Source organism: Helianthus annuus, chromosome 8 (genome assembly GCF_002127325.2).
Source record: "Helianthus annuus cultivar XRQ/B chromosome 8, HanXRQr2.0-SUNRISE, whole genome shotgun sequence".
NCBI lineage: Eukaryota > Viridiplantae > Streptophyta > Magnoliopsida > Asterales > Asteraceae > Helianthus > Helianthus annuus.
Window position 1 is genome coordinate 95,813,780 of NC_035440.2, and position 13,198 is coordinate 95,826,977.

The 13,198-nt window shown below is 37.1% G+C and overlaps 1 protein-coding gene across 1 annotated transcript; it reads right to left on the reverse strand.

Moving 5' to 3' along the window:
• Positions 1–11,582: 11,582 nt before the first annotated feature.
• Positions 11,583–12,365, reverse strand: LOC110870356 (cysteine-rich repeat secretory protein 55). The gene has a single exon (XM_022119543.1). It carries the CDS (start codon positions 12,363–12,365, stop codon positions 11,583–11,585), a length of 783 nt encoding a protein of 260 aa, XP_021975235.1.
• Between the last annotated feature and the right edge of the window lie 833 nt (positions 12,366–13,198).

Genomic DNA, 13,198 nt, shown 5'->3' on the forward strand with positions numbered 1-13,198 from the left:
GTATTTTCGGGAGCAACGAGGTTGTCAGAATGCGGTTCCAACATTTCCTCATGGTCATCGTCTTGGGATGGATCTAAGAAATCCTTCCTAAGTTCTTTTGACCAATTTAGAAGTAGTTCTTCTAGTTGAAATAGCTCGTCAAGGAGCATATCTCCTAGAATATCCGGTTGGGCGCATTCGAGGGAGAAATAGTGTTTATTTTTACTTTCGCCCCTCTTAAGGCTACAAGGAATTGGTGGGTCTATATAGTGTGGCCTATAAGTGAGGAAGAAACATTTTAATTCCTCATGTTCGCCTCCACATATTTGACACCACAAACCATAAGAGTGCCGAAAGTAAAAAGAATCACTATTACTCATGTTTGTATCAGAAGTTACCAACCGCCGGGATCAAACGGTTCTGTTTTCAGCAACTGAATCTTGGGCACGGGGGCGTGTTGAGTGGACACGGCCCCGTGTTCAGCCTACTGTCTGATATAAAACAGGATTGCCAGTTCCAATGATTGGGCACGGGGGCGTGTTCAGCGGGCACGGCCCCGTGCTGAGTTCTGCAGAAGCTGAAAAATCTAAAAAAATCCTAAAAAATTAAAGAAAAAATAAAAAGATGATTAGGCCGTTGATTCCTAACTTTCTTAAAATCCTTGTGTCCCCGGCAGCGGCGCCAAAAACTTGATGTGCGTGTAGTGTAATATAATTTTAGATATATATTTAAGCCCTTTTTACACTTTTAGCCAAGTTTTAAATTTATAAAACACGATATTTACTAACACTAAACACACATATGGGCAAGTGCACCCATCGTGGACGTAGTATAGTGTTGGTAAGATACCGAGGTCGTCCAAGGACACAAGAGCTTTTAATACCGGTTTATCCTCAACGTCTAATCAAGTCAAAAAGTTAGAAAAATGTTTTAAACTAAGAAAAATAAAAACTAACTAAATGCTGAAAAATAAAATAAAATAAAAACAGATAGACAAGATGAATCACTTGGATCCGACACGTGTATTAGTATAACCTTTGATTATTTTCGCACTTTTGCACTTGTTTTCACCAAGTGATGTAAGAGACTTAGGCAAACATGGCCTTGATTGTCAAGAACTCTTACGATCAATCTTGGATCCCGAGACGACTCACACACTCTATGATGGACAATGGATGATGGTGGTGGATGATGGTGTTATGGTGGTGGTGGGTGGTGGATGAAGTGTGAGAGAGGTGGTGTGCCAAGGGATGAGAGAGAATGAAGCCAAGCTCCTCTATTTATAGGCTGAACAGAACGCTGGACACGGCCCCGTGTTCGCTGAACACGGCCCCGTGCCCGTCTGACATTCTCTCTCTTCATTAATTGTAATTGCGAATTACAATTAATGCGCCTGCTGTACTTTCAACACGCCCCCGTGTCCGCTGGGCACGGCCCCGTGGTGAGCAATGGAAGCTTCTACTGGTTTGTCTTTTCTGCTGCTTCCTGGGCACGCCCCCGTGTTCACTGAACACGGGGCGTGTTCAGACATCTGTTCTCTTCTCTTTGTCTTGGGAGGTGCCGTTGAGGGTCCGGGCAGTTTGCTTTTGTTCCTTTTCTTGTAATTATGATAGAATTAGGGGTCTTTTTGCTTCTTTTGTGATTTTGAGCTCATTTCATCCTGAAAATACAAAAGGAAGACAAAAACACTCTTTTTCCAACATTAGTACTTAAAAAGGGTTAGTTTTATGCCTTAATTGATGTGTTTTATATGTTGCATTTTACACACATCAAATACCCCCACACTTGAACTTTTGCTTGTCCTCAAGCAAAACTCTTTTAATGTGGCTTACACTCCCAAATGGAATAGGTAGAAGAGAAGTTTTTTAACTTGTCCTAGAGTGTCGGGAATCCAAGGTTTGTATAGGTTCTATTTTTATTTTATTTACAATCTTATTCGTCATGGTTTATTTTGAACTTTTCATAAGATAAACTACTTAATTTGGCATAGCATGCCTTATTAAAATTCCATTTATATACAAGTTCACATACCTCACGGGAGATCACTCAATCACTCGGCCGAAGGTGTATATTTAAGTGAATCGCTCGAGAGCGGCACGGATTTACATTTTCCATATGCTTGCCAAGCGATCAATCCTCCTCCTTTTTAACTTTTACCTTTGTAAATATCAAGAGGTCTTTTGGGGTGAAGGCTTGGGTTTAAAGGTGGGTGGTTGGTTAGTGGTTAGTAAAAAGGGCGAAAATTGTAACAAGTGTCGGTTTTTCGTGAAATACCTTATTTTTGGTGACATTTATTTTTGAAGTATTTCTCCAAACAAGCTTTTTGTAGCTTATGTTTGTTTTTGACTTCAACATTTTTTTTTTTTTTCGTCACGTAAAGGGTATATTTATGAAAAACCGAGTATGTTACTAAAATAAAGGTGAAAAAATGAAAAAGGTTTTTGGTGGGTAAAAAAAATTGTTTTGGGGGTAATGAAATGAAAGGTTTAGGCTCAAAGGGGTTTTCTAGGGGGATTTTGGGTAGGTAAAAAAAAATGAAAAATAATGGTTTTGAAAGAAAAATAGTTAGTCCTAATGCCTCCATCATTTACTTACTTGGGTTTAAGTTGGTAAGGACCGGGAATGTATCGTCGTGGCAAGTTCTAGATTTGTAAAAACCGAGCGGCTATTCACACAAGAAACGAAAAATGAGCATTTAATCTAAAATATGTGTATTTTTATGCTCAATAAAGGCTCAAAACTCACTTTTTGTGGGAATGGGTTTTTAATGTGAACAAGCATATATAATCGAATTTTAGCTAGACTTGTTATACCGTTTCATAATTTTCTTATGTTAGTTCTTTTTATTACGACGCTATCGGTTGTAAGTTTGTAAAAATATAACCCTTTTATAACTTGTTATTCCCAACTTAAACTAAGACAAGTAAATAAATAAAAAAAAATGAAAAAGTTTTTGAAAAAATTTGGGGTGTTTAGCGGTTCCAATAGAGTTTTGTGTAAGGCTTGTTTTAGGATTTTGCAAAATTCCAAGGTTTTAGCATCCCCCCCACACTTAAATTACACATTGTCCTCAATGTGTCCAAAAATAGAGTTTTTGGTTGATTAGAATATGTAAAAGTGTGTTTAAAAACAAAGATTTGTGTTACTGGCACTCTGGACACGGCCCCGTGTTGACCGGGCACGGCCCCGTGGTCAAGTGCCAGTAACAAAAATTATAGAAATGAAACAGAAGCCTGGACACGGGGGCGTGTTCGCTGAACACGGCCCGTGTCCAGTTACCTGAACTGGGAGATTTCCTGCAGGGGGCTCAGCACGGGGCCGTGTTGGTTGGGCACGGCCCGTGTGGAGCCTTCTGTTATGGAGATTTTTGTCGGTTTGTTCTGTTCTTCTGCATGGTTCCATTTTTTTCTCGTTCCCTTTTTCATCCATTACCACCATGAGTCCATAAATCATAAAAAACCATCATAACATTGCTAATAGAGAGTTTACATAAATATAGTTAATTAGCTAAGGGATACATAAGGTTATCATAAAGGTTCTACTTATTTAGGAAAATTTCGGGAATAACTTCCCGATGTAGAAACATTCTTCAGCCCATGGCTCCTAGGTTCTCACTCAAAGCCATTCTTCTATCTCCCTTGGGAGGTAGAAGGTAGCTTCATTCTCGTCGGTATCTTGAGGAGGAGCGCTTACCGGGACTCCTTGCACTACCCTTGGTTGCGATACTTGGTGCAAGGCGTGCCATTCTGCTGGAATGATAACCTCGGGTACCACATTCCACGCCCTGTGTGTAATCACCGGAACCAAGGGCGGGGAAGCAAGAAGGTTTATCCTTTGGTGCAGAAGGTTTACTTCTTGCAGGCAGCCCTCCAAACTTATCGTCAGATGATTAACGCGATCCACTAAAGCTTCTTCTACACTTGTCAATTCGTCCACGGCTTCCCTTAAAGCGTAAACGTAGTTTACTAGGGAATCCTCTGCGGTGGACGATCTCCTTCCATTTCGGTTATTCCTTGAAGATGCTCCGCTGTTCCGGCTGGCCATTTTCTGCGAAACAAGCCGAGGAACTAAATTTTTACAAAACAGTACCTCGAACACGGCCCCGTGCTCAGTGAGCACGGCCCCGTGTTTACTGTCTGCAGGAATTTTTGTCTAATGGTTCTAGGTTTTCAAATTATTTCTATATACTTTTGTCGTGTTATGAGCTTAGATAATTTAAAAACACAGTTATGGAACTAACTTTAGACAAGAATCCCTAGCGAAAATTCCTACAAACCTTGCATAGAAGGTTGGAATCATGGGTTTCCAAGCTTCCATGGAGGTAGGGTTTGAAAAATTTTTTGGAAGAAGAGGAAATGCACAAAAGTGGAGAAGATAAGATGGTCCTTAGGAACCTTCTTTTGGTACTTACCTAGGATGGTATATGTGAAGATTCCAAGGATCTCTGCTTGGTGGAGTGGTCAAAAATGAGCAGGATTCAGGCTGCATTTAAAGAAAACGACAGCACACTGAACACGGCCCCGTGTCCGCCGGACACGGCCCCGTGTGCAGAGAAAATCCTGACACATTTTGTCCGTATTCTGACAGAATCAGCAGAAAATCTTCTGAGCGAACACGGGGTCGTGGTGACCGGACACGGCCCCGTGTCGGAGGACTGTCTCGTGGAGTTTTGTCTTTTCTAAGGCGCTTACTTATATCGGGTGGCTCCTGACTTGTTGGAACAACCCCAAAGTGCCTAAGATACCTTAATTGTCCTATACTAAGGCGAGAACGCAAGAGGTTGTCGGTGAGGGTAATTCCTATTTTCATTCTAGGTGGACAAGTCCAACCCTTTCCCGGGCTCTCGTTAAAGAAGGTGTATGCCGAATCGCTCAGGTCTATGTATGCACCGAACGAGGTCGATGGGGAGTCCTTCACGGCACAATCGGCACAGGGACGACTATCGTCCATGTCTTGTCTAGGAAGAAAGGTATTTTCGGGAGCAACGAGGTTGTCAGAATGCGGTTCCAACATTTCCTCATGGTCATCGTCTTGGGATGGATCTAAGAAATCCTTCCTAAGTTCTTTTGACCAATTTAGAAGTAGTTCTTCTAGTTGAAATAGCTCGTCAAGGAGCATATCTCCTAGAATATCCGGTTGGGCGCATTCGAGGGAGAAATAGTGTTTATTTTTACTTTCGCCCCTCTTAAGGCTACAAGGAATTGGTGGGTCTATATAGTGTGGCCTATAAGTGAGGAAGAAACATTTTAATTCCTCATGTTCGCCTCCACATATTTGACACCACAAACCATAAGAGTGCCGAAAGTAAAAAGAATCACTATTACTCATGTTTGTATCAGAAGTTACCAACCGCCGGGATCAAACGGTTCTGTTTTCAGCAACTGAATCTTGGGCACGGGGGCGTGTTGAGTGGACACGGCCCCGTGTTCAGCCTACTGTCTGATATAAAACAGGATTGCCAGTTCCAATGATTGGGCACGGGGGCGTGTTCAGCGGGCACGGCCCCGTGCTGAGTTCTGCAGAAGCTGAAAAATCTAAAAAAATCCTAAAAAATTAAAGAAAAAATAAAAAGATGATTAGGCCGTTGATTCCTAACTTTCTTAAAATCCTTGTGTCCCCGGCAGCGGCGCCAAAAACTTGATGTGCGTGTAGTGTAATATAATTTTAGATATATATTTAAGCCCTTTTTACACTTTTAGCCAAGTTTTAAATTTATAAAACACGATATTTACTAACACTAAACACACATATGGGCAAGTGCACCCATCGTGGACGTAGTATAGTGTTGGTAAGATACCGAGGTCGTCCAAGGACACAAGAGCTTTTAATACCGGTTTATCCTCAACGTCTAATCAAGTCAAAAAGTTAGAAAAATGTTTTAAACTAAGAAAAATAAAAACTAACTAAATGCTGAAAAATAAAATAAAATAAAAACAGATAGACAAGATGAATCACTTGGATCCGACACGTGTATTAGTATAACCTTTGATTATTTTCGCACTTTTGCACTTGTTTTCACCAAGTGATGTAAGAGACTTAGGCAAACATGGCCTTGATTGTCAAGAACTCTTACGATCAATCTTGGATCCCGAGACGACTCACACACTCTATGATGGACAATGGATGATGGTGGTGGATGATGGTGTTATGGTGGTGGTGGGTGGTGGATGAAGTGTGAGAGAGGTGGTGTGCCAAGGGATGAGAGAGAATGAAGCCAAGCTCCTCTATTTATAGGCTGAACAGAACGCTGGACACGGCCCCGTGTTCGCTGAACACGGCCCCGTGCCCGTCTGACATTCTCTCTCTTCATTAATTGTAATTGCGAATTACAATTAATGCGCCTGCTGTACTTTCAACACGCCCCCGTGTCCGCTGGGCACGGCCCCGTGGTGAGCAATGGAAGCTTCTACTGGTTTGTCTTTTCTGCTGCTTCCTGGGCACGCCCCCGTGTTCACTGAACACGGGGCGTGTTCAGACATCTGTTCTCTTCTCTTTGTCTTGGGAGGTGCCGTTGAGGGTCCGGGCAGTTTGCTTTTGTTCCTTTTCTTGTAATTATGATAGAATTAGGGGTCTTTTTGCTTCTTTTGTGATTTTGAGCTCATTTCATCCTGAAAATACAAAAGGAAGACAAAAACACTCTTTTTCCAACATTAGTACTTAAAAAGGGTTAGTTTTATGCCTTAATTGATGTGTTTTATATGTTGCATTTTACACACATCAATTATGATCTACACGATACAACATGATCGTCAATGACGATAATGTATAAAGTATGAATTGTAAATTGAATGTAGTATGATAGCATGAGTTTATATATGATGGAGAGAGATATGAAAAAAAATCTAATGAATGAGATGAATATTTTATGTACATGGCGGACAATGTAAACGTGAATGATAATGATACGGTATCTAATAAAAGTATGTAATTGTAGATGGCGGATGTAGTGAATGTAAATGATGATGATAATGATATTGCTAATAATGGTGGTAAAGATGATGCCCTATGATAAATGGTAGGAGGTGTGGTCACGAAATGACCGTTAACATCGAGAATGATGAATGGTATACGGTGTGGTCACGAAGTGACCGTTAACACCGAGGATGATGAATGGATATGCGGTGTGGGCACGAAGTAGCCGTTAGCACCAAGGATGATTAAAGGAATGCGGTATGGTCACTAAGTGGCTATTAACACCCAGAATTTATGAAATAAAAGCATGATAACCATAATTAAAAGGACAAAGGTCAATAAGACGTAAGCATGATGGCACGAAGTAACCTATAACGAAGTGAAAAGTATATAAAATTAACGAATGTGTAATAAGTAAGAGAATGAAAGTCATTGAAATATGTTAGGCATATTAACATACTTCCTAAACTATGTTGTAGAATATTTCTTAAGGCAAATCCAATAGTTTCGTTAAGTTTTCGAAAATGCAACCTATATAATTAGGATCCTCTAAATGTTAACCGGGTCATGTCGAAATGTTTCGAAGTAAGTTCATATGAACTTCATTCTCTCTATATGTAGATTTATGAATGTAAATCTTAATATTTGAATCCTAGTGTAGAATTATTATTATTGTTCATGGTAGAAATGTGTTAAGTTGAGAATTAGAAATGGATAGGAAATGCGAAGTTAATGGATGTGTTTTGACCCGCTTTAAGTGGGTCAAAATGTTGGAAAGTATGATGTTGTAACGTTTAAGTAAGAACTAGTAGAAAACGGGTCAAAATGGCGAAATGTGTAGAAAGTGTATGGTATGTATTGATCATGTACGGATGAGTCGAAAAGCTTACAAGTTGAAGGTTTCGAAGGATAAGGGTAAAAGAGCATAACGGAATTTATGCTAGAATGGTAAGAATGATTATAATAAGAATGTTGGTTAAACGAGAAATGAATGTTAAATCTCGCGAATGGGTCGAATAAGAATAAGTATATCGAAAACTTGAAATTTGTTTTGAGAACTTATGCTAATGAATGTTTGTGTTATGTATGATAGGTAAATCCCACTCTTGATGATGCGAGCTCGGACCGAACACACTACATCGCCCTTTTATGCGCTTCCGGTTAAAGCCGTCTTTTGTAAATGGGTCAAAACACTTGTATGGTTATAACTTTTATGTCTTTTGAAATATGTCGTATAATTAGTATTGAATAATGATTGTAAAAAAAACAGGGAATTGTATATAGTACGAACGGGTCATGTCCAATTTTTGTTAAAAATAGAATGTGATTACTTGAACTTTCGAATGCGAAAAAGTGGACGTCTCAACGACATGTTTTATTTTCCTTTCTTTTCCTTCCTTAAATAAACTTTGGAAGATAAAATATTTTTACTTTCTTTTTGTTTCTTTTCCTTTCCTTCTATTAGTAAACTCTAGAACGGAGTGTTAGGGTCTGATTTCTCATTTATGAAGGATATAGGGCGGACGTGAAAAAGTTTATAAACTAGATTGAATTAAAAATTGAAATATACACACTCACACGAACATAACACATGCATTTGGGCCAACTCTCAAATTTGGTCCTGTGTTTGTTAATAATTTTCCAATTTCTTTTTCTAAATCATGCTATGATTTTATTTATTGAAACATATAAAAACAAAAAAGTAAAAGAAAAAAATAGACAACAGATCGATGACTGCATTTGGCCTAACATTTTATTATTTCATTAAAATTTTTAGTAGTTTAAATTTAAATCTATTTTTTTCTTACCTGACGTACATTTTTACGACATAGAATTTCGTGTTTTTCGAATATATCGTCTTTAAATGCGTTTTTTATATATTTAGATTTTTAAAAGAACCCACTCCAAAGTGCCACGAAAAAAAAAGAGTTTTCGTGCTGCATGTTTCATATAGTATTTCTTTGTCTTTTTATGATCTTTTTTTCTCTCAATTTTAGGTTTTGTTTTTATTTTTTGTTTCTTTTTTGAGTTTTAATCACACGTTAATACTTTAATTAAGGTGTGTTGGTAAATTATATTGATCGTTATCGTATAAGTAACATACTGAACCGGACTAATATTGACCAAATGTTGGTACCGATCTTGGTATCCGCTTTTATTGTTTTCGATTGATGTAAGACATGTATTGATATCCTTTTGGTTACATCACAAACTTATTCTTTAAGTTTTCTCTTTTAGTTGCTATATCAAGTGTCGATATTATATGGATGATAGTGTAACGAAACGAACCAATATCGACCGAATTCTTGCTATTAACGTTATTTCTTCCATTACGTCGACATTTCCATAAAAAAAGGCTTAAAAATCAGGTCGTCCCCGCCGCGGAGCGCGGGTTCAACCACTAGTTATAACTTATAACACAACTTGTGACATGGAAGGCAAAGGTAAAATACTCAAAAGAGAAAAGTCAAAACATATAAAACCAGTAAAATCCTTTATTGGTTGATTTTGTTATTGTTTTATTACACATATATTATTTATTGTATTGCACTATTAATTATAACACAACTTGTGACATGGAAGGTAAAGGTAAAATAATCAGAAGAGAAAAGTCAAAACATATAAAACTATTCCTGTACTAACATGACAACTCGTGAACAATAAATTCTTCATTGGTATTGGTTGATTTTGTTATTGTTTTAAGGTAAAATACTCAAAAGAGAAAAGTCAAAACATATAAAACTATTCCTGTACTAACATGACAACTCGTGAACAATAAATTCTTCATTGGTTGATTTTGTTATTGTTTTATTACATATATATATTATTTTGTTATTGTTTAATTAAACATATATTATGTTATTATCCATATATTATTTTGTTATTATGTTATTATTCATATATTATTTTGTTATTTTTTTATTATTAATTAATAACATGATTATTTTTATTGACATTTTTTATGTAAATATTTTTGTGTGCTTGGTACCGATATATGATTTGTTTAAATTAGGACGTGCTTTTGCATCGTTCGTTTCAATGTTTAGAGTTGAACCACAACTACAACGAACCGAATATATATAGATATTATTTTGGCTAATGTTACGACTTATTTTTTGTTTTATTTATCCTTTGTCATAGTGTGCGATACCGATTGAACTCTCACCGCGTCCCCGCCTCAATGCCGTTTAAATTAAAGTTTGCGGTCTATATTAACTCTTCAATACACCATGCAAGAAATTTAATTTTTTTTTAATTTTTAACTATTATAGTTAAAGCTAACTTTTAACTATATACTAACCGTCTTGTTTGCTTATTTTTACTATCGTTTCTAACACCCCGTCGCGAAACACGCGCGGGTTCTAATGCTAGTTGAAAACAAAAGGAGAAAGACAACGCATTTTTAAAATAGTTTTACCTATAGGTATATATTATAACACATAGTAGTAGACTAGTAGTAGTTTTCTATACGTATATCACACAAAATGATATATGTTACTTTGGTTACGTGCAACATGCATCTACTAATTCTTTTAAGGTAATAAGGAACCTGCTGTAATGACATTAAACTAATTCTAATTAAGGTGATAAGGAACCTACTGTAATGACATTAAACTAATTCTAATTAAGGTGATAAGGAACCTATTGTAATGACATTAAACTAATTCTAATTAAGGTGATTAGGAACCTTCTGTAATGACATTAAATACGAAACATTCTTTTAAGGTAGAATTCAACCTAATCGTGTATAAAGATTGAAAGGTTGAAATATACTTACCTCTTTAATCAATGTTTAACCAAATACGCCATCAAGTAATTCCAATCTATAATACGTATCAAGCGACTGTTATTTCTTTTGTAAAATTCTAAATGCTTTGTATGAAAAACCACTGTAAGTGTATATAATTTTGTGTAGACACAAATCTGTCAAAGTAATTCTGGTTAAAATAAGTTTTTATCGACAAAGTATCCAGTGAAAACTAGTTACTAACCAAACCAAGGGTCTATGGACATCCTATTTTTAAGAAAAACATAAATTTACCCAACGTCTCAAATAAAAAATGCAAAAAAAAAATAGTATAATCATGGTTCATGTATGATGCTATGACGTTTCTAGAGGCCAATGATCGAGCTACCAAGGGTGTTACATGAAGATGATCATAAATTTGGCTACGGGTCTCCGTTTTAGGTGTTTTACCAGTCAAATCGAAGCATGAAACAAGGAGCACGTCGCGACAAGGACCTGGAAGGACTTTGCCCAAGTTTGAGTCCAAAAAGCGCATTATAGGGGGAGTTATAAGCACTTTTGTGTTTTTCTTCATATGCATTTTGTTTTTGGGTTTGTGTTTGGTTCATGGCCTTTTATTGGCCCGTTTAGCATTTCTGTTCTTAAGTCTTTGTTATGTAATTTGAATGGTCAGCTATCAGTTTTACAATAAACAACCTATCATTTCAAATTCTCTGCCCTTTTGGACGAATTTAGGGATTTGGGGAAGATTATCACAGGTATTCTTAGAATCAACGTGATCATTCCTTCGTTACATTTTCACACGCTACATCACTGTATTTATGACAATATTCTTGTAAGTAACTTATTAAGATCCTTCCCTTAAGTACATAACATAATAAAATTATTATATTGATAATATCCTCAAAAGGGGAGAAACTTCTTAGAATCCACTGCCAGAAACTCAGGGTTTTCTAACTACTGTTAAGTATTTTGTCATCGAAGAGTTTTCAAGAGACAACTTCCTTTCAGTGCCGTAAAGAAACGGATATAATTCATACCTAAGATAGCACGTACTCTGTATAATTCTGCACCCTTTCTTGTTCTCACAAAGACTTCCAGTCGTCTCAATAGCGATTGTTAAACACTGCTCACAATAACGCATGGACGTATCACGTGTACACTGAGACATTGCATAAAGTGTCTCAGAATTCGACAACTTGGCCTCTCCTTTCCCGAACCCTTTGCTATCTGGCTCAAGCGAAACATTCTTTATCTTCGAAGTAAGTTCTGTGAGGATTTCTTTAAAAAGTTTCGGGTTGGTCACGTATTCAACGTTATATTGAACCACTCTGTAGTCCAGACTGTCGTCCCCTATCACGTTTCTAGTGCCATACCTTAAGAAGCAATACTCATACCATAGCAAAGCCTCGACCTGGTTTGGACACATTTTTTTGGCTTCTTTTGCGGCGGTTTGGAGACAAGCTGTGCACTCTTGGCTGGGCACGTCTCCTCGGCATTGGGCTATCCCGTTTACTTCTTTCCCCTCATCTCCGAATTCCGTAATATTAAAGCCTGTTTGAGGGGTGTTTTGAATCAGTTTGGCTTTAACAGAATCTATGTTTTGGGATAGTTCAGGGGTGATGGTGTATGAGAATTCATTGCAGAATTGTGCAATCGGGTTAGCTGATTCCACATAGAGAGTGCATAGTGCAAAGATAAGAAAATATTGATGGAAAAATACCATGTTTACAAATTACAATGGGTGTTTAGATAGTGGGTCGTTTCGGTTGTTTATACTTGATCTATATAGCTAATTACTCACCAAGTTAGTTCTCATATGTTTCATTTTCAAAAAAGTTTCGTTACAGATAAAATATCAATTTTTTTGATTTATTTGTAATCAAATATTGAAGATACCTAAGAGCATCTCCAACAAGGAGCCACCATGTGGTTTGGTGGAGCGGACTGGCTTGGTGCGGACTGCCTTGTTGGAGGAGGTGGTCCGAAAGTGGGCAGTTTGCTTGAGCGGACGACTATGTGTGGCAATTGTGGGGATCACCCACTCATAAACCTTTTTTAGTGTAAAAAGTAGGGTGTGATGTGGAGGTTTGGAGTGATTTCTTATTGGAGGAAAAAAATAAGGGTTTGAAATAGTGGTGGTTTGAATTGATAACTAAGCTGGAGTTTGGACCAATGTTATTGTTGTAGATGCTCTAACAAGAATAAAAAGAAATAAAAACTATCACCTAGTTCTTTTTTTATTTCACTGGTTTACTTTTAAAACTAAAACTTAATTTGAAAATAGCATTCAGCAAAGTAAAATAAGACAATATTACCACTTTGAAGAATCAAGATTTGTTAACAAAAATAGTTATAAATAGCACTATTTGTTATCAACGAGTTGGCGCAACCCGCGTGTTGCAGTGTGATATTGTTATGAATGTATTTAGTATCACTATATAAGATGTGAAAATTCTTAAGTTTATGCAAACACTCTTTTCATTTTACTTTATTCTCGGCTTACAACACCACACTAAACATTTTACTCTAAAAAAAACAGAAAGTGTTTTGAAAAAA

Bases quoted from the DNA above. Each gene is read 5' to 3' on its own strand.
- LOC110870356 (XM_022119543.1), bottom strand. From the start codon at position 12,365: ATGGTATTTTTCCATCAATATTTTCTTATCTTTGCACTATGCACTCTC.